This window comes from Lissotriton vulgaris, chromosome 1_1 (genome assembly GCF_964263255.1).
Source record: "Lissotriton vulgaris chromosome 1_1, aLisVul1.2, whole genome shotgun sequence".
In the NCBI taxonomy this organism is placed as follows: Eukaryota; Metazoa; Chordata; class Amphibia; order Caudata; family Salamandridae; genus Lissotriton; species Lissotriton vulgaris.
In genome coordinates, this window is record NC_141685.1 from 68,254,907 (window position 1) to 68,277,277 (window position 22,371).

At 46.8% G+C, this 22,371-nt stretch overlaps 1 protein-coding gene and 1 pseudogene across 1 annotated transcript; both read left to right on the plus strand.

Moving 5' to 3' along the window:
- Nucleotides 1–405: 405 nt before the first annotated feature.
- Nucleotides 406–2,739, plus strand: LOC147737330 (uncharacterized). Its single transcript, XM_086925635.1, has one exon. The coding sequence runs from the start codon at nt 821–823 to the stop codon at nt 2,117–2,119; it is 1,299 nt and encodes a 432-aa protein (XP_086781761.1). The 5' UTR covers nt 406–820; the 3' UTR covers nt 2,120–2,739.
- A 371-nt stretch (nt 2,740–3,110) lies between these two features.
- On the plus strand, nt 3,111–11,404 carry LOC147737331 (uncharacterized; annotated as a pseudogene).
- Nucleotides 11,405–22,371: the final 10,967 nt, after the last annotated feature.

Sequence of the window (22,371 nt, forward strand, 5' to 3'; positions counted from 1 at the left end):
TCTATGAACATCTTTGCTGAAATAAATTAGATTGTGGCATGTTCAAAGGAAGTTTTATGCAAATATCTCTGTGTGGTTAAATGTGTCTTAAATATGTCTTCATAAGTTTCAACAATTGTAATAAATGAGATGCTTTTACAATCAATTAAAAATTGTATATGCACATTCTGGTATTTTCCATTTAAGTAATTTAAATCTCTTTACATCCGACAGAAAACTATCCTTGACTGAACAGAATGTTTAAGAATAATGAAGATAATACTGTAAATCTGCAAAAGCAAAGTCCGAAAAATTGAGTTCCAGTATTCAGGAAAACATTAGTGCCGACAAAGGCAGCGGAACCTGAATATTAACTGACAGATCTTTGAAGTACCGTCAAGGGCAATTTGATGAAGAAATGACCTCTAAAAAATTAAGACAACACTGATCAAACACTTCTTGTGTAAACATGTCCAATACCAGCTGGGATCATGAGGTGGTTACAGCAGTACTTTGCTTCCTAAAGTGATATAAGACCACCATTCAGAGCTAGAGGTGTATTGTAAACTCCTTCAGGCCATTCCACAGCAACCAGCGAAAAGCACAGTTAACTAAAAGTTAAAATAAATGGGGGTTCTGCTATATAAACCACAGAGTATATTTATGAAGCCTAACACTGCATCAGAGAACACACACAGGGGAAAAGCCATACAAATGCAATAAATGTCTGAAGAGCTTTAGTCAATTATCAGGCCTAAAAAAGCAGCAGCGAACGCACACAGGGGAAAAACCATATCATTGCAGTGAAGGTGGAAGTAGTTTTACGGAATCATCTAAACTCATGAGTCATCAGCGAACACCCACTGGAGAAAAACCATTCAAGTGCAATGAATGTGAGAAGAGGTTTATATATTTATCACACCTAAAACAGCATCAGAGAACACACACTGGAGAAAAACCATATGCTTGCAGTGAATGTCTGAAGAGCTTTAGTCTATTATCATACCTAAAACGGCATCAGAGAATACACATTGGAGAAAAACCATATCCTTGCAGTGAATGTCTGAAGAGCTTTACTCTATTATCATACCTAAAACGGCATCAGAGAACACACACTGGAGAAAAACCATATCCTTGCAGTGAATGTCTGAAGAGCTTTAGTCGATTATCACTCCTAAAACAGCATCAGAGAACACACACAGGAGAAAAACCATATCATTGCAGTGAATGTGGAAGTAGTTTTAGTTCCTCTTCAGTATTAAGGTATCATCAACAAACACACACAGGGGAAAAAATATATAATTGCAGTGAATGTCTGAAGAGCTTTGCTAAATTATCGCACCTAAAGGAGCATCAGAAAACACACACTGGGGAAAAACCGTTCCAGTGCAATGAATGTGGGAAGAGATTTTGTCGCTTATCAGTCCTACATAGACATCAGCGAACACACACTGGAGAAAAACCATGCCATTGCAGTGAATGTGGGAAGCGCTTTAGTCAATTATCATACCTAAAACTCCATCAGAGAACACACACAGGGGAAAAACCATATCATTGCAGTGAATGTGGAAGTAGTTTTAGTGACTCATCAACATTAAAGGTTCATCAACGAACACACACTGGAGAAAAAGCATACCATTGCAGTGAATGTGGAAGGAGTTTTAGATCCTCCTCAGGATTAAAGTATCATCAACAAACACACAAAGGGGAAAAATCATATCATTGCAGTGAATGTCTGAAGAGTTTTCATACATTATCGCACCTAAAGCGACATCAGAAAACACACACTGGGGAAAAACCATTCAAGTGCATTGAATGTGGGAAGAGATTTTGTGATTTATCACATCTAAAACTGCATCACCGAACACACACTGGGGAAAAACCATACCATTGCAGTGAATGTGGAAGTAGTTTTAGTGTATCTTCAACATTAAGGAATCATCAGCGAACACACACTGGAGAAAAACCATACCATTGCAGTGAATGTGGGAAGAGATTTTGCCTCTTATCATACCTAACACAACATCAGAAAACACACACTGGGGAAAAACCATTCCAGTGCAATGTATGTGGGAAGAGATTTTGTGATTTATCAAACCGAAGATGGCATCAGCGAGCACACACTGGGAAAAAACTGTAGTGCGGCCCCTAGGGTCACGCTATTCTTTGCTAAAGTTAGCCTTAGCAACTATTTTAGCTGTGTGTCTTTTTATTTTTGCGCACGACACTCTGTATCTTCTTGTTCAAGACGCCTTTGTGCCCACATGAGCTCATATTGTTATAGTTTGCTCACAGCATACAAGGTTGAAAATCAAGCCACTGTGCTTTCCAGTTCTGGTCAGTTCGTCCTACCTAGACATAACATTAGGCACTTCTTGGCACGATTGAGAAATGCTTGCATTGTACTAACATGCAGCCCTTCCTCAAGACAGACGGAAGATTTCCTTTTACGAACAAGAGCCTTGCTGAGCCTATGATGTAACCTTACTCCTACGTTCAATGGTGAGGGGTTCATCAGAATTGTCCCAGAGATCTTCTTTTATATAATATACATAATCCTACCAGGGGAGGGTGGTCTAGTCATTATAGCCGTAATATCCACTGGTCATTCAGAATTATCTCCCCCTTCTTGTTTTATGGTATTGTAACTTTGATCATTGTTTTTATCTTATGTATTATTCTGCTGGTGCTAGCTCGTTTACTGCATTATAGAACAACACAGAGAGTTTGTTAGTTGAAAAATAAACATTTGAAACTTTACATAGACTCTGCATTATTTGGTGTGGACAAGCCAGGGTGAGTGAGCAAACGGGTATCGATTGCTACCGCGACTCTGAGAGGTCGGGAGTTCCGTGTTCTGGGTTTGTCTAAGCATTAGGTATCTTCGGAAGTTCTAGAGAGCTAATGAGACACTATAGCTAGTCAGTCTAGGGATTGTGGGTTCTTAGGTGTAAGTGCAGTACAACTAATCTTGCACTAACGGCCTATTTTCTTGTGCATAGTTCTGTATGTGCAGAATCTCTACAACAAAACCAATTCAAGTGCAGTGAATGTAGAAGTAGTTTTAGTTCCTCTTCAGGATTAATGTATCATCAACAAACACACACAGGGGAAAAAAACATTCCAGTGCAATGAATGAGGTAAGAGATTTTGTTGCTTATCAGTTCTACATGGACATCAGCGAACACACACTGGAGAAAAACCATACCATTGCAAGGAATGTGGAAGTAGCTTTTGTGATTCTTCAACATTAAGGATTCATCAGCGAAGTCACACAGGAGAAAATCCATATCATGGCAGTGAACGTGCAAAAAGCTTTTTATCAATCTTCAAACCTAAAAAAAATCAGCGAGCACTCCACCATCACCATCAATGAAAGTGTCTATTCTCTGCTATTGTTTATTTTCCTACAGCTAGGAACAACATGAAATATCAGGAAACCCATTGGGAGACTAGAACAAAGTGGACTAAAAGTAAAGAAACATTGTTTGTTTTTGTTCTGTGAGAGAGTTTTAACGAAAGAAATCCAAAAACACCGGACCATGCTACCTGTGAAATCAACACCATGAACAATGCTTGGACTAACAAGGGTATTTTCAGCTCATTTTAGAGATTAGTAATAAACATATAAACCCAACACACTCAAAACAATTTAACAAGCACAAAAGAAAGATTCTTCAGAGCTGGGTGTGGTTTTGGTCATTTTATGCATCATTAACACCTTGACTGCTACAGCAATTCCCGCTTGGTGCTAAACTTTTCAGATTTCCATGGTTCATGACGAGCTCAGCTCGTCATAAGCACACGACCAGTGTACTGCATGACGAGCTGAGCTCGTCATGAGCAGGGAAGGGTTTAATGGTTCTGTGAGAGTGGCCAGAGAACTGTGTAGAAAAGCAGTAGTGAAAGCAGGAGAATGTGAGCCGCAGCTCTCCGGGTTAACCCTCGCAGTGCATGACATTTACCTCTGAAGCAGGAGAATGTGAGCTGCAGCTCTCTGGGTTAACCCTCGCAGTGTTGACATTTACCTCAGAAGCAGGAGAATGTGAGCGGCAGCTCTCTGGGTTAACCCTCGCAGTGCTGACATTTACCTCAGAAGCAGGCGAATGTGACCCATCAGGCTGCCCCAGTGACACACCAATGAGGCTCCGGCGAGGGCCAGTGACAAACTCGTATTTTCCCAAAGCCTGCACAGACTGTAAACAAACCGCTGCACCCCAGGGCCACAGGGTTCATTGAGGAGCCTGAGTCGGATGTCCAGTGCTTCCGCCGAGGACCACACACTGTGGAGGCCTTCCGGGTGTCACAGCTTCCCGGAGCATCCATGCTGTGAAGGGTTACATACTGCTGAAACACACCTCATCAAAGGCCAGACAGCTAAGGCATCCTTACTGCCAAGAAACTAACAGACGGCCGCGGCATCTCTGCTGTGCAATGCGGTCTGTTTTTTTCTGAACTGCAGTGACAGCAGGCACATGGATGTGCGCCAGCTGACGCCGCTCACTTCTCAGTAGTGGAGAAGTTACGGCATGACATCATGCCAGGTGAGCGTTGTAGGGGAAGGGGAGTCCTTTAAAGATTCATTTTCTTTCTGGAGTTAAAGACTCAGGAGCAACAGCATTGTCGTGACGTCACCAGGTCTGTAAGTGGAAGCTTTTTCAATATTATATACAAGCCATAGTTGCTGAATATTTATGTTTTGCAACTAAAAACCACTGACAAAGCCAATAGTCTTGGCTTCTTGTCGATATGACGTTACTTGTTGTATCATATATCTGGATGCAATTACAGAAGCAGCAAAATACAAGTCGGGCGGCACACTATGCTAAGTACAGATTTTTAGCATACATGTTTAAGCCACACCCCTAATTACATTTTCCACGCCCCTTTGAGAGACCTCCAGTTTTTTCATCCCACTTAAAGCCCTGGAAAAGGCAACCGTGCTACACTGACAGCAGGAATGTTTCACTGCTTGCTTTTCAGTCAAGGTTTATTTGTATCTACACTCTGGTGACCTCGTGGTTTGTCTAGGGACCAATAGGCGACAAGCTAGTGTCTTTGTTGTTACTTTTGTGTGTCCAATTCCGAAAAAGACAAAACGCAAAATAAGCAAATGCTGCAGTTTTTGTTTTCGGGTGCTGTGTTCTTGAAAATGAAGCAGTGTCAGCACATGCATCGGCTTCTCATAAGAAGGGGAGTTAGGAGTCACCGAGCAGTGACAGAGTGAGTAGAAGGGACTCAGCGATATTTTGTGGTAGGCTGGTAGGGCCGGGGTGGAGTCAGGCAGATATTAGTCTGAGCATCTAAATGGTAGTGCCTGCAATGCCTGCTTGTAGGAAGGGATCATTCAGGCCACAGATATGCTGATGATCAAGGGTGCTTGTGCCAGTGTCCACTTCCACAGGCCAAGAGAAGAACGGGGGGGGAGGTGCATACCCAGCGAGGCCAGGACACGCATCACAAAGACGCATCTCTTTCCTTCTTTAATGCAATGCCTGCTTGTAGGAAGAGATCGTTCAGGCCACAGATATTGTGATATTCAAGGGTGCTTGTGCCAGTGTCCACTTCCACAGGCCAAGAGAAGAACGGGGGGGGAGGTGCATACCCAGCGAGGTCAGGACACGCATCACAAAGACGCATCTCTTTCCTTCTTTAATGCAATGCCTGCTTGTAGGAAGAGATCGTTCAGGCCACAGATATTGTGATATTCAAGGGTGCTTGTGCCAGTGTCCACTTCCACAGGCCAAGAGAAGAACGGGGGGGGGAGGTGCATACCCAGGGAGGCCAGGACACGCATCACAAAGACGCATCTCTTTCCTTCTTAAATGCACGCTGATTTTAATAAGTATCTCTGGCCCCTCTCCCGAAAGGGGTTGGAGAAACTGCTGCCAGGACGGACCCGGTAGTCGAGCTGGACACGGTCTTTAATCCTGCCTTCCACTCTCCACCGCATAGTGTGATCCTGGGCCAGGCACCGCATGATGAATTAGGGAACGAGCTGCTGCAGGACAGGCAAAGGGCAGCCGGGGTGGGGAGAAGGGGGAGGGCTGCAGCAGACGGGGAGCGGTTACGGAGGCAACAGTCATAGAGCCAGTAAATGCATCAATAGGAGACATTAGATCCCGCTACCAAATGTGGCATACCCACGAGTAAGGGAAAGGGCACTGGGCTGCAGGTACATGCTTATCTGAGCCTGTCCGTGCAGCAGGGATACATACGATTCTTACTAAGCTGAACACTAGCCTATGTGCACTTGTCCCCGAACTCTCTTAAAAGTGAAACAAAGAGCCCTGATGCAGATTCACAATACCATTTATCTGTGCCCCGCGCCCAGCACTAACTCGGCTTCCCACCTATTTAAATCGCAGAACATATCCTGCCAACTCTGTCCTGACCACGCAACCTCACCAAGCTTGCACTGCCCGGGCTCTCTGTCCGCGGCACTGGAGAAAGCCTCACAATTTGTTTCTGGTTTGTCAATCCTCGGAAACCGTGAAAACAAGCACCAGCAGTGCCAAGAGAGCGAACTGCAAGCAGCGGGAGAGGGGCGGGAACAAACACACGGGCAGCGGGAGGGGGGGCGGGAAAAAGACACGGCACATTGGGGCGGGGAGGACAAAAGGGGAGAGGTAAAATAAAACAAAGACAGACCGTGTGTAACGCGGACGCACAGTCCTAGACGGGCTAGCTGACAACAACAAAAAAATAAAATGGCGGCCGCAACTCCGAAAATTTTCAGATTGGGGGCGTGTTTTGTTGTTCTGAGTGACGGGTGACGTCACAGGGCGAAAGAACACCAAAAACACGCCCCGAATCCGAAAGAGACGGAGCTTGTTTCGAGTGACGCCTCTCTCCTCCAATGCCTGGCCTCCGTTTAGGAAGGCAGCCAATGGAGGAGAGGCAGAGGAGAGAGGCGGGTTAAACTGCCCTACTGAAGATCATTAAATGTCCGACTTCCGGCTGGCAAGCCAGCCTTCGGTCCGAGACCTAACGACTTTGCGCGGGCAAGCCAGCCTTCGGTCCGAGACCTAAAAAAGGGGAAGTTGAAATACATTAGGTCAAACTAGATTATGCAATCAGGAAGATAAAATCCAGATTAGATGGATAGTGGGTATAGGATGAACTGTGGCCTAGGATGCACTTGGAAATTCGATAGACCGAGCCTGGAAATCTAAGCAGAATTAGTAAACAACATCATTCTAAGATGGACGCCACCGTGGAAATACTTTGAAGCTATAGAACATGATGGTCCTTCTTTCATGTCCATAAGAAGGACATGCTAAATCCTATGTCAATATCTAGATTCCTAGAGTCTTAGAGGCACTGTCATTTTAGATTGGGCGTGGACCTTATATGGGGAGATACATGATGCAGGGCCTATAAGGCCCAGATAGAGCCACTTTACGCCACACGGGCCCGAAACACAATCAGCGCACAAAAGGCCCCCGTAATCAAGCCTTGAGACAACAGCAAGGGAAATCCTCCTGAAAAAAAGAGTTAGTAGTGAATGAGACCAGGCACCTCTGTGAACAATAAGATTTGATGTATGGCACAACATCCTACTGTCCACGGTACTGTCTTTAGTCTTTCTGATCCATCTCTTCCTCCAACAGCTGTTCTTGTTTTAACAAAACCTTGACCGTATGCATTTACCTATGGCTGTAACTAGAATATGTGTGCTATGCGAGGGCCCTTTTTTTGCTAAGCTTCTCTATGAACACCTTTGCTGAAATAAATAAGATTGTGGCATGTTCAAAGAAAGTTTTATGCAAATATCTCTGTATGGTGTCTTAAATATGCTCGCTTTTCTGCCCCCCACCCCCCGGTTTCCTCGTTGTGCTCGCTTTTCTGCCCCCCCACACCCCCCTGCTGCCTCGTTGTGCTCGATTTTCTGCCCCCACCCCCTGTTCCTTGTTGTGCTCGCTTTTCTGCCCCCCACCCACTGCTGCCTCGTTGTGCTCGCTTTTCTGCCCCTCCACCCCCCTGTTGCCTCGTTGTGCTCGCTTTTCTGCCCCCACCCCCTGTTTCTTGTTGTGCTCGCTTTTCTGCCCCCCACCCCCCTGTTGCCTCGTTGTGCTCGCTTTTCTGCCCCCCCACCCCCTGTTCCTCGTTGTGCTAGCTTTTCTGCCCCCCACCCCCTGTTGCCTCATTGTGCTCGCTTTTCTGCCCCCCTGTTCCTCGTTGTGTGTGTGTGGCTCTGTGTGTGTGCGTCTGGGGCGCTGTGTGTGTGTGTGTGGGGCGCTCTGTGTGTGTGTCTGCTGATTTGTGTGTGTGTCTAGGGCTCTTGTGTGTGGGGGGCTCTGTGTGTGTGTGTGTGGCTCTGTGTGTGTGGCTGTGTGTGTGTGTGGGGCTGTGTGTGTGTGGGGCTGTGTGGCTGTGTGTGTGTGGCTGTGTGTGTGGGGCTGTGTGTGGGTGGGGCTCTGTGTGTGTGTGTGTGGCTCTCTGTGTGTGGGGGGGGCTCTCTGTGTATGTGTGTGGTTCTCTGTGGGTGTGTGGGTGGGTGCGAATGCAATAGGTCTCCCATTTGCGAGAGATTAAACTATTGACATTGTAAATGACAATGACATTTATTTATCTGTTTTTAAAACCAACACATAAATAAAAAAATTGTCATTTACAATGCCAATAGCTCTAACTTTGGCAAAGGCGAGACCGTTGCATTGTAAATGCTTGTTTGCTAAGTTACTCTATGAACATCTTTGCTGAAATAAATTAGATTGTGGCATGTTCAAAGGAAGTTTTATGCAAATATCTCTGTGTGGTTAAATGTGTCTTAAATATGTCTTCATAAGTTTCAACAATTGTAATAAATGAGATGCTTTTACAATCAATTAAAAATTGTATATGCACATTCTGGTATTTTCCATTTAAGTAATTTAAATCTCTTTACATCCGACAGAAAACTATCCTTGACTGAACAGAATGTTTAAGAATAATGAAGATAATACTGTAAATCTGCAAAAGCAAAGTCCGAAAAATTGAGTTCCAGTATTCAGGAAAACATTAGTGCCGACAAAGGCAGCGGAACCTGAATATTAACTGACAGATCTTTGAAGTACCGTCAAGGGCAATTTGATGAAGAAATGACCTCTAAAAAATTAAGACAACACTGATCAAACACTTCTTGTGTAAACATGTCCAATACCAGCTGGGATCATGAGGTGGTTACAGCAGTACTTTGCTTCCTAAAGTGATATAAGACCACCATTCAGAGCTAGAGGTGTATTGTAAACTCCTTCAGGCCATTCCACAGCAACCAGCGAAAAGCACAGTTAACTAAAAGTTAAAATAAATGGGGGTTCTGCTATATAAACCACAGAGTATATTTATGAAGCCTAACACTGCATCAGAGAACACACACAGGGGAAAAGCCATACAAATGCAATAAATGTCTGAAGAGCTTTAGTCAATTATCAGGCCTAAAAAAGCAGCAGCGAACGCACACAGGGGAAAAACATATCATTGCAGTGAAGGTGGAAGTAGTTTTACGGAATCATCTAAACTCATGAGTCATCAGCGAACACCCACCTGGAGAAAAACCATTCAAGTGCAATGAATGTGAGAAGAGGTTTATTATTTATCACACCTAAAACAGCATCAGAGAACACACACTGGAGAAAAACCATATGCTTGCAGTGAATGTCTGGAAGAGCTTTAGTCTATTATCATACCTAAAACGGCATCAGAGAATACACATTGGAGAAAAACCATATCCTTGCAGTGAATGTCTGAAGAGCTTTACTCTATTATCATACCTAAAACGGCATCAGAGAACACACACTGGAGAAAAACCATATCCTTGCAGTGAATGTCTGAAGAGCTTTAGTCGATTATCACTCCTAAAACAGCATCAGAGAACACACACAGGAGAAAAACCATATCATTGCAGTGAATGTGGAAGTAGTTTTAGTTCCTCTTCAGTATTAAGGTATCATCAACAAACACCACACAGGGGAAAAAATATATAATTGCAGTGAATGTCTGAAGAGCTTTGCTAAATTATCGCACCTAAAGGAGCATCAGAAACACACACTGGGGAAAAACCGTTCCAGTGCAATGAATGTGGGAAGAGATTTTGTCGCTTATCAGTCCTACATAGACATCAGCGAACACACACTGGAGAAAAAACCATGCCATTGCAGTGAATGTGGGAAGCGCTTTAGTCAATTATCATACCTAAAACTCCATCAGAGAACACACACAGGGGAAAAACCATATCATTGCAGTGAATGTGGAAGTAGTTTTAGTGACTCATCAACATTAAAGGTTCATCAACGAACACACACTGGAGAAAAGCATACCATTGCAGTGAATGTGGAAGGAGTTTTAGATCCTCCTCAGGATTAAAGTATCATCAACAAACACACAAAGGGGAAAAATCATATCATTGCAGTGAATGTCTGAAGAGTTTTCATACATTATCGCACCTAAAGCGACATCAGAAAACACACACTGGGGAAAAACCATTCAAGTGCATTGAATGTGGGAAGAGATTTTGTGATTTATCACATCTAAAACTGCATCACCGAACACACACTGGGGAAAAACCATACCATTGCAGTGAATGTGGAAGTAGTTTTAGTGTATCTTCAACATTAAGGAATCATCAGCGAACACACACTGGAGAAAAACCATACCATTGCAGTGAATGTGGGAAGAGATTTTGCCTCTTATCATACCTAACACAACATCAGAAAACACACACTGGGGAAAAACCATTCCAGTGCAATGTATGTGGGAAGAGATTTTGTGATTTATCAAACCGAAGATGGCATCAGCGAGCACACACTGGGAAAAAACTGTAGTGCGGCCCCTAGGGTCACGCTATTCTTTGCTAAAGTTAGCCTTAGCAACTATTTTAGCTGTGTGTCTTTTTATTTTTGCGCACGACACTCTGTATCTTCTTGTTCAAGACGCCTTTGTGCCCACATGAGCTCATATTGTTATAGTTTGCTCACAGCATACAAGGTTGAAAATCAAGCCACTGTGCTTTCCAGTTCTGGTCAGTTCGTCCTACCTAGACATAACATTAGGCACTTCTTGGCACGATTGAGAAATGCTTGCATTGTACTAACATGCAGCCCTTCCTCAAGACAGACGGAAGATTTCCTTTTACGAACAAGAGCCTTGCTGAGCCTATGATGTAACCTTACTCCTACGTTCAATGGTGAGGGGTTCATCAGAATTGTCCCAGAGATCTTCTTTTATATAATATACATAATCCTACCAGGGGAGGGTGGTCTAGTCATTATAGCCGTAATATCCACTGGTCATTCAGAATTATCTCCCCCTTCTTGTTTTATGGTATTGTAACTTTGATCATTGTTTTTATCTTATGTATTATTCTGCTGGTGCTAGCTCGTTTACTGCATTATAGAACAACACAGAGAGTTTGTTAGTTGAAAAATAAACATTTGAAACTTTACATAGACTCTGCATTATTTGGTGTGGACAAGCCAGGGTGAGTGAGCAAACGGGTATCGATTGCTACCGCGACTCTGAGAGGTCGGGAGTTCCGTGTTCTGGGTTTGTCTAAGCATTAGGTATCTTCAGAAGTTCTAGAGAGCTAATGAGACACTATAGCTAGTCAGTCTAGGGATTGTGGGTTCTTAGGTGTAAGTGCAGTACAACTAATCTTGCACTAACGGCCTATTTTCTTGTGCATAGTTCTGTATGTGCAGAATCTCTACAACAAAACCAATTCAAGTGCAGTGAATGTAGAAGTAGTTTTAGTTCCTCTTCAGGATTAATGTATCATCAACAAACACACACAGGGGAAAAAAACATTCCAGTGCAATGAATGAGGTAAGAGATTTTGTTGCTTATCAGTTCTACATGGACATCAGCGAACACACACTGGAGAAAAACCATACCATTGCAAGGAATGTGGAAGTAGCTTTTGTGATTCTTCAACATTAAGGATTCATCAGCGAAGTCACACAGGAGAAAATCCATATCATGGCAGTGAACGTGCAAAAAGCTTTTTATCAATCTTCAAACCTAAAAAAAATCAGCGAGCACTCCACCATCACCATCAATGAAAGTGTCTATTCTCTGCTATTGTTTATTTTCCTACAGCTAGGAACAACATGAAATATCAGGAAACCCATTGGGAGACTAGAACAAAGTGGACTAAAAGTAAAGAAACATTGTTTGTTTTTGTTCTGTGAGAGAGTTTTAACGAAAGAAATCCAAAAACACCGGACCATGCTACCTGTGAAATCAACACCATGAACAATGCTTGGACTAACAAGGGTATTTTCAGCTCATTTTAGAGATTAGTAATAAACATATAAACCCAACACACTCAAAACAATTTAACAAGCACAAAAGAAAGATTCTTCAGAGCTGGGTGTGGTTTTGGTCATTTTATGCATCATTAACACCTTGACTGCTACAGCAATTCCCGCTTGGTGCTAAACTTTTCAGATTTCCATGGTTCATGACGAGCTCAGCTCGTCATAAGCACACGACCAGTGTACTGCATGACGAGCTGAGCTCGTCATGAGCAGGGAAGGGTTTAATGGTTCTGTGAGAGTGGCCAGAGAACTGTGTAGAAAAGCAGTAGTGAAAGCAGGAGAATGTGAGCCGCAGCTCTCCGGGTTAACCCTCGCAGTGCATGACATTTACCTCTGAAGCAGGAGAATGTGAGCTGCAGCTCTCTGGGTTAACCCTCGCAGTGTTGACATTTACCTCAGAAGCAGGAGAATGTGAGCGGCAGCTCTCTGGGTTAACCATCGCAGTGCTGACATTTACCTCAGAAGCAGGCGAATGTGACCCATGGAGGAACATGGCGGCGGCAGGCTAACGGCTGCTGCGGAGCTCCTCACCTAAAACACCACAAATCGTTTTACGATGGATTTTCCCTAGTTCAGAGGCTGATTTTTTGAGCTGTAAACAGTGAGATCAGAAAACATTCGGTTTGCTTTTCCATTCCGCAAACACTGAGTTTGTTTTCCTTCGATTTTGTGTCTCCCGGTAAAAAAAAAACGCCCCAGGGCACTAGGACCCGGACCCGGACCCTGAGGGATGCAGCCACGGGATCACGTTCTGCGCTACGCTCAGCTGGAGACAGGAGAGCAGAGTCGCGCTGGAGGCAGCCGCTGTTTGCTGAAGGCTGCTGTGTGTTCACCGATTTCTGATTCCAGAGGAACACAAGGAGGGCTATTTTTCAGCAGGAATCACTGGCAGTTCTCGAGAGGAGCACTCATCTTTCGTGTGAAAGGTCCTATCTGCTGGGGCTTTTATTCGTTCTTGAAAACACAGAAGAGCGAAGCTGCCGGTAAGGAGGTTTCAAGAGGGGGGCCTGCATGGAGGCAAATGCTCTGAAAGAAGCTGCAAGTCGATCCTGACAAACCGGTGCCAGCTTAGTAGTTTCTGTTGCAGAGAACACAGAGAGGGTTCCTACTATCAGGTCAAAACAGCCTGAGGGGCTAGCATCCGGTGTTAGAGTAGTGGACACAAGAAATCGGTATCAGTTAAGGTCAAAACAGGATTTAAGGAGGCAGGGGCTCTGGGACTCAGGGGAGACAGTTGTAAGAGAGGGGCCAACACCATTATCCCCTTACAAACAAAAGAAAAAGGGGGGAGTTAAGAGAAGGGGCACTGTTAAGACTAATAAGCAACCTCTAGCTCAGAGAGGTACCCCCTCGCTCAAAAGTTACTTCAAGATTATGGAGCAGGCAGTTAACTCGAAGGAAGGTCCTTGTGAAAAATCAGGTGGAGGGACAGGAGTAACAGCGCTAGATACCAACATAGAGGCAGCTGAAGAAGAGAGTGAAGTTTCAGACGGAGTGGTGGAGGTTGGAGCGGGGTCTAATCAACCGGACATGGTGTTTGTCCCCCCCACCCTGTCTATGCTACCTTTGGAAGATAGGTATGCAGTATTGGAGCTGACTACAAATATGGAAGAATTAAAATCTACTGTCCCAGAACGGGATCCTGTCTCGGACGTTGTTTTGTTGGACGGGCAAGGGTCCCCCCCTCCAATCACAACATCAGTCTCAGCAAACTCGGCCCCTGTTCCACCTACAGCACTATCCATAGTCCAGACTTTACCGGATTCAGGGAGCCATACTACCTCCCAAACCCCTTATACAGCCCCACCTGATCCTTTATCTTATCCCCGTCTTTCCTCTACTAGCACCATTAGTGTTGCACATGACCCCATCTTAAGCACCAGAGGTAGGCTCGAGGATGCTGTAGGTGGGGAGGAGAGGGACAGACTTGGCTGCTTATTTCGATCTCTGAGGGAGGACCTGATGGATAAGTTTGCAACCTCCGAGAGTAATCAGAGAGGGCTGTATGATAGATTTGATATTCTAGAGGCCAAAATGGAGGGAATAGCAGCTCAAACCAGTGTGTTAGAAAGTAAGGTAACCTCGCTTTCAGAAACATCGTTGGAAAACTCTAAGGACATTTATGTTCTAAAAACACAGAACCGTAAACTCACAATGGACATGGAGAGAGTGGAAACGCAGAGTCGGCGAAACAATCTAAGAATACTTAAGATCCCAGAAGGGGCAGAAGTGGAGGATATCAAGGGGTTTGTGTGCAGGCTATTACGGGAGGACATATTAAAGGACTGGCCTGATATAGACTTAGAAGCTGAGATCCAGCGTGTGCACAGAGACCCTTTTAGGTTACATCCGGACTGTAAAGCCCCTAGAAAGATTTTGGTTTATTTCCAGACATATACGGTTAAGGAACTAATCCTCAGTAGGTGTCTTGCACGATCTTCCCTTCATTACCGTGCCAATCCCTATCAAATCAGATCTGACATAGGGGGGAGAACAGCTCAGAGGCAATGGGAGTTGGGCTCCAGGATGCCTGAACTTCATTCCTTGGGAGCCCAAGTGCAAATGAAATTTCCTGCCTTATTAAAAATAATGTGGAACAATAAGATGCATAACTGTAACTACCCTGAGGACGTAGATGAACTGCTAGATAAAATAAGAAAATAGTTAAGGGGTAGTTACTTGGGCACATAGTTATCAGCTGTATATAATGAGTAAAACAGGGATAGAGGGTAGGTACACTTTTTCTTTTTATCTTATTATTGTACGGTAAAGCACTAAACTTGAGGGAGTAAAGGAAAAGATGAAAAAAAAGAAATAAATGAATAAAGGAAAGGGAAGGGGGAAAAAAAAAAGGAAAGGGAAAAAAAAGGCTGCACATTGGTGCTGGGGGGATCTAAATAGTTAAGGTAAAAAATGTAGAGTAGGGGAAAGTAATAGTTTGCAGTTATGTGTGGTGTTTCAAGGGTGGGGGGCTCCTTAGGGCGTCAATACGCCAAACAAGAAAAAAGGGAGGGTTCCTCGGGGGGTGGGGTGTACGGGGTTTCAGGGAGGAGGGGGTAAAACATTTAAAAATGTCCTCATATGCCAGAAGTTTTTATTTTGATAGGTTAGAAAGTCAACACAGGTCACAACGAGCTACAGCTACACTAGATAACAGGTTTCGCTATGAACAAAAAAGATATTTCTAACCTTCAAGGAAGGATTGGTTCTTTTATTTGGGCGACCAAGTCCCCTAGAATTGCCTGGCGGAAATTAAGAAGGGGGCTGAAACTGGGCGGATTGGCTCTTCCTGATTTACTTTTTTATTGTTATGCTTTTCAATTTAAGAATTTCAGACTCCTGGCAAACAAATTAGACTCTTCCTCACATGGAAGACTTTTCCAGGCCATGCTATCAGACTTGCCACAAGGTTTAGAGTTTTTTATCTACAAATTCGGGGACCAGAAGTTTTTTAGGAAGGTTCGTCTGAAGCTTCTTAAGACAGCACTTAACATTTGGAAGGCAATCCGTAGAATTGTGGACATACCCTGCTACCATTCGCAAGCCCCCATATGGGACTCCCCAGGTACACCAGACTGCCTATTAGATCGGCTGGCTCTTCCTTTGAGAGCTGCAGGTTTAACCAAGTGGGGGGACCTCTGTAATAATTTCGAACTATTAAGTTGGGAATCTCTATCAAATTTAACAGGGAGTTCCATTTTCAGGTTCAAATTCTATCAGCTGTCTTCCTGGTGGGGTAGCCAATGTTGGGCTAATGAGGATGAGGTCCCGATTTTGGAATTTATCAATAGGGGGACAGGAAGAAAAGGAGAGGTGGCACTTTGGTACAATGCATTGGTGGGGGCGATAGAGGAACTAGGAGCTGAAACCATCAAGCTTTGCGATAACCTCGTAACTCAAGACCCTGAAGAGATGCTGAAGGTTTGGACAGACTCATTCACAATTTCTCAAAAAATTATAAAACCATCTAACCTTAGAAGGAACCATTTATTCACAGCATATAGGGTCTACTGGACTCCTGCGAAATTGTCAAGGATTTCGGCAGAAGAATATGTCTGTCCAAGATGCAGGTCTCCAGGTGCAGATGATAGACATATGTTTGTTGACTGCCCTGAAATCATCAGTTACTGGAGTCAGGTCTGTGGCATCCTAGAAGAGGTACTATCAAAACCAATCACTTGTTCCCCCAGATTGATATTTTTTGGTCTCCTCCTGGACTATAATGTTAGTAACTGCATATCGCAGTTTATCTTTTATGTTATTGTTATAGCCAGAAGGGAGATCTGCAGGGAGTGGAAATCTATAAGTCCTCCTCGATTTGCAGATTGTCTTAAGAATATTATGGCTGTTAGTCGTTTAGACCTAATGTGTGGAGGGGAAAGTGCTGTTAAGATCTGGTCCCAATTAATTGCATGGTCTGAGAGATAACGGACAAGGTATACAAAACGTCCAATGATTATGCCAGAGGTTTAGTGGTCCTGTCCTCCCAAAGAGGCACGATACATCATGAATGGGAATGGGACAAGGAAACGACCTACCTCTGGGTGATCTCTGTTGGCTATCCACGGGATTCAGGGCGGGAACAATTAGCCCGTGTAAGTGGCCCAGAGAAAAGCCCATCTAGAGTTGACAATTTCTGGTGGCATTTATGAGGACAAAACAAAAAAAGAAGCAGGCGAATGTGATCTGCAGCTCTCTGGGTTAACCCTCGCAGTGCGTGACATTTACCTCTGAAGCAGGAGAATGTGAGCTGCAGCTCTCCGGGTTAACCCTCGCAGTGCATGACATGTATCTCTGAAGCAGGAGAACGTGAGCTGCAGCTCTCTGGGTTAACCCTTGCAGTGCTGACATTTACCTCTGAAGCAGGAGAATGTGAGCAGCAGCTCTCTGGGTTAACCCTTGCAGTGCTGACATTTACCTCTGAAGCAGGAGAATGTGAGCTGCAGCTCGCTGGGTTAACCCTTGCAGTGCTGACATTTACCTCTGTAGCAGTAGAATGTGAGCTGCAGCTCTTTCGGTTAACCCTCGCAGTGCATGACATTTACCTCTGAAGCACTAGAATGTGAGTGGCAGCTCTCTGGGTTAACCCTTGCAGTGCATGACATTTCCCTCTGAAGCAGGAGAATGTGAGCTGCAGCTCTCCGGGTTAACCCTTGCAGTGCTGACATTTACCTCTGAAGCAGGAGAATGTGAGCTGCAGCTCTCCGGGTTAACCCTTGCAGTGCATGACATTTACCTCTGAAGCAGGAAAATGTGAGCTGCAGCTCTCTGGGTTAACCCTCGCAGTGCATGACACTTACCTCTGAAGCAGGAGAATGTGAGCTGCAGCTCTCCGGGTTAACCCTCGCAGTGCATGACATGTACCTCTGAAGCAGGAGAACGTGAGCTGCAGCTCTCTGGGTTAACCCTTGAGGTGCTGACATTTACCTCTGAAGCAGAAGAATGTGAGCTGCAGCTCTCTGGGTTAACCCTCGCAGTGCATGACATTTACCTCTGAAGCAGGAGAATGTGAGCTGCAGCACTCTGGGTTAACCCTTGCAGTGCATGACATTTACCTCTGAAGCAGGAGAATGTGAGCAGCAGCTCTCTGGGTTAACCCTTGCAGTGCTGACATTTACCTCTGAAGCAGGAGAACGTGAGCTGCAGCTCTCTGGGTTAACCCTTGAGGTGCTGACATTTACCTCTGAAGCAGGAGAACGTGAGCTGCAGCTCTCTGGGTTAACCCTTGCAGTGCTGACATTTACCTCTGAAGCAGGAGAATGTGAGCAGCAGCTCTCTGGGTTAACCCTTGCAGTGCTGACATTTACCTCTGAAGCAGGAGAATGTGAGCTGCAGATCTCTGGGTTAACCCTTGCAGTGCTGACATTTACCTCTGAAGCAGGAGAATGTGAGCAGCAGCTCTCTGGGTTAACCCTTGCAGTGCTGACATTTACCTCTGAAGCAGGAGAATGTGAGCTGCAGCTCTCCGGGTTAACCCTTGCAGTGCATGACATGTACCTCTGAAGCAGGAGAACGTGAGCTGCAGCTCTCTGGGTTAATCCTTGCAGTGCTGACATTTACCTCTGAAGCAGGAGAATGTGAGCAGCAGCTCTCTGGGTTAACCCTTGCAGTGCTGACATTTACCTCTGAAGCAGGAGAATGTGAGCTGCAGATCTCTGGGTTAACCCTCGCAGTGCATGACATTTACCTCTGAAGCAGGAGAATGTGAGCGGCAGGTCTCTGGGTTAACCCTTGCAGTGCATGACATTTCCCTCTGAAGCAGGAGAATGTGAGCGGCAACTCTCCGGGTTAACCCTTGCAGTGCTGACATTTACCTCTGAAGCAGCAGAATGTGAGCTGCATCTCTCCGGGTTAACCCCCGCAGTGCTGACATTTACCTCTGAAGCAGGAGAATGCGAGCTGCATCTCTCCCGGTTAACCCCCGCAGTGCTGACATTTACCTCTGAAGCAGAAGAATGTGAGCTGCAGCTCTCTGGGTTAACCCTCGCAGTGCATGACATTTACCTCTGAAGCAGGAGAATGTGAGCTGCAGCTCGCTGGGTTAACCCTTGCAGTGCATGACATTTACCTCTGAAGCAGGAGAATGTGAGCTGCATCTCTCCGGGTTAACCCCCGCAGTGCTGACATTTACCTCTGAAGCAGGAGAATGCGAGCTGCATCTCTCCCGGTTAACCCCCGCAGTGCTGACATTTACCTCTGAAGCAGAAGAATGTGAGCTGCAGCTCTCTGGGTTAACCCTCGCAGTGCATGACATTTACCTCTGAAGCAGGAGAATGTGAGCTGCAGCTCTCTAGGTTAACCCTCGCAGTGCTGACATTTACCTCTGAAGCAGGAGAATGTGAGCTGCAGCTCTCCGGGTTAACCCTCGCAGTGCATGACATTTACCTCTGAAGCAGGAGAATGTGAGCTGCAGCTCTCTGGGTTAACCCTCGCAGTGCATGACATTTACCTCTGAAGCAGGAGAATGTGAGCTGCAGCTCTCTGGGTAAAATCTCGCAGTACATGACATTTACCTCTGAAGCAGGAGAATGTGAGCTGCAGCTCTCTGGGTTAACCCTCGCAGTGCATTACATTTACCTCTGAAGCAGGAGAATGTGAGCTGCAGCTCGCTGGGTTAACCCTCGCAGTGCATGACATTTACCTCTGAAGCAGGAGAATGTGATCTGCAGCTCTCTGGGTTAACCCTCCAGTGCATGACATTTACCTCTGAAGCAGGAGAATGTGAGCTGCAGCTCGCTGGGTTAACCCTTGCAGTGCATGACATTTACCTCTGAAGCAGGAGAATGTGAGCTGCAGCTCTCTGGGTTAACCCTCGCAGTGCGTGACATTTACCTCTGAAGCAGGAGAATGTGAGCTGCAGCTCTCTGGGTTAACCCTCGCAGTGCTGACATTTACCTCTGAAGCAGAAGAATGTGAGCTGCAGCTCTCCGGGTTAACCCTCGCAGTGCATGACATTTACCTCTGAAGCAGGAGAATGTGAGCTGCAGCTCTCCGGGTTAACCCTCGCAGTGCATGACATTTACCTCTGAAGCAGGAGAATGTGAGCTGCAGCTCTCTAAGTTAACCCTCGCAGTGCGTGACATTTACCTCTGAAGCAGGAGAATGTGAGCTGCAGCTCTCCGGGTTAACCCTCGCAGTGCATGACATCTACCTCTGAAGCAGGAGAATGTGAGCTGCAGCTCTCTAGGTTAACCCTCGCAGTGCATGACACTTACCTCTGAAGCAGAAGAATGTGAGCTGCAGCTCTCTGGGTTAACCCTCGTATTGCATGACAATTACCTCTGAAGCAGGAGAATGTGAGATGCAGCTCTCTGGGTTAACCCTTGCAGTGCATGACACTTACCTCTGAAGCAGGAGAATGTGAGATGCAGCTCTCTGGGTTAACCCTTGCAGTGCATGACACTTACCTCTGTTGTAGGTGACCTAGTTGTAGGACACCCCCGCGCCGCACGGCCACCAGCTGCTGCGTGTGCCCCCTTGCCCTGCCTGCCTCGTTGCCTGCCTCGCTGCCACCACGTGACCACGCCCCCTCCTTCGAGCGGCGTGGTCCGTGCTCGCCTGCTGGTGTAACTCTGTGATTGTTTTCACTGTTTTGTTTTTGTCGTTCCTTAGTGCCTGTTTAGTAATTTTCTGATCGTTTTTGCGTTTTCCTTCCTGTTTGCCCCTTGTCTCGCCGTCCTTCGTACTCCCTCCCCGCTTCCCGCCACCGCCGCTGACCCCGCCCCTTTTTTCCTTCTGTACCCTCCCCGCTCCCGCCTCCTAGCTGCTCCGCCCCCCCGCGCACTTCGCCATATATGGCGACCGTGCGAACGCGCAGCGGGCTCGCCGATTGTGCGCCGAAGGCGCACCAAAGGTAAGCCCGTCTACGCCCGTCCGTGCCTGGACCGTGCCCAGTGCCAGGACCCCTGGCCCACGAGGACCCCGACCGACCCGCCTGACGTACACCCCCGCCGCCCTCATCGCACTCAACACCGGCCGAGTCCCGGGATGCTACCGAGCCACCCCACGACGCGTCCACGGACCCTTCAGCTGCAACACCTGCAAGTTCACCTGCATCCGGACCTGCCCGACACCACCACCTGCCAAGCCGAACACCAGCAGCAACCACCTCAAGTGCATCCTGCTCAACACCCGCTCCGTCCACAGACACGCCATCGAACTCTGGAACCTCCTAGACGCCACAGCCCCTGACGTTGCCTTCATCACGGAGACCTGGATGAACGCCTCCTCAGCGCCCGACATCGCCATCCCAGAAGGCTACAAGATCACCCGGAGGGACCGCAACGCCAACCAGGTGGGAGGAGGCATCGCCATCATCCACAGGAACACCATCCGCATCACGACCAGCACCGACAACACCCCACCCTCCGCCGAACACCTACATTTCCAGATCCACACCGACCCGAAGACCACCCTCAGAGGCACCCTGATCTACCGACCTCCGGGACCACGCACTCAATTCAGCGAGGACATCGCCGACTTCGTCAGCCCACACGCCCTCCCCTCCGCTGACTACATCCTCCTGGGAGACTTCAACTTCCACCTGGAGAACAACAACGACTGCAACACCAGCACCCTGCTCGACAACCTCGCCAACCTTGGACTCAAGCAGCTGGTGTCCACCCCCACCCACCTCGCCGGACACACACTCGACGCCATCTTCTCATCCAGCAAAGACATCGCCTTCAGCCATGCCACAGAACTCCACTGGACGGACCACAGATGCATCCACTTCACCTTCAGAAGAACGACGATCCACCACCACCAGCAACAGGTTGCCCGAAGAAGCTGGAACAAGATCACAGCCGACCAGCTCGCCGCTTTCCTGAGCCAGCACCCTCCGGCCAGCTCAGCGAACCCCAGCCAGGCCGCCGTCAACCTCTCGAAGTGGATCAGCAAATGCGCAGACGAACTCGCCCCTCTGAGGATCCCACCCAGCAGACCCGGCAGTAAGAGAGCCCTGTGGTTCACCGACGAACTCAAGAGCTCCAAGAAGAACTGCCGAGCCCTCGAGAAAGCCTGGAGAAAGGAACCCACGCCGGACAACAGGACCACCCTCAAGCTCGCCACCCGGAAACACCACCAACTGATCCGCACAGCCAAGAAAACAGCTTTCAAGAACCGACTGGACAACAACGCACACAACTGCAAGGAACTCTTCAACATCGTGAAAGAGCTCTCCAACCCCAACGCCGGAAACAACGACATCACCCCATCGCGAGACCTCTGCAACTCCCTTGCCTCCTACTTCCACAACAAGATCGCGGACATACACAACAGCTTCAGCACTCAACCGACGCACGCCACGACCGCAGCAAAGCCGCCCACCACCACCCTCCGCCCCTGGACCCCGGTCAACACCGAAGACACCGTCCGCATGATGAACTCCGTCCACTCCGGATCTCCGACCGACCCCTGCCCTCACCACGTCTTCAACAAAGCCGACGCTGTTATCGCACCCCACCTGCGGGACATTATCAACACCTCATTCGACACCGCCACCTTCCCCGAGAGCTGGAAGCACACCGAACTCAGCGCTCTACTCAAGAAACCTACAGCAGACCCCACCGAACTCAAGAATTACCGCCCCATC

What these genes read in the sequence shown, in the direction of transcription:
- LOC147737330 (XM_086925635.1), top strand. Translation starts at nt 821, where the DNA reads ATGAGTCATCAGCGAACACCCACTGGAGAAAAACCATTCAAGTGCAAT.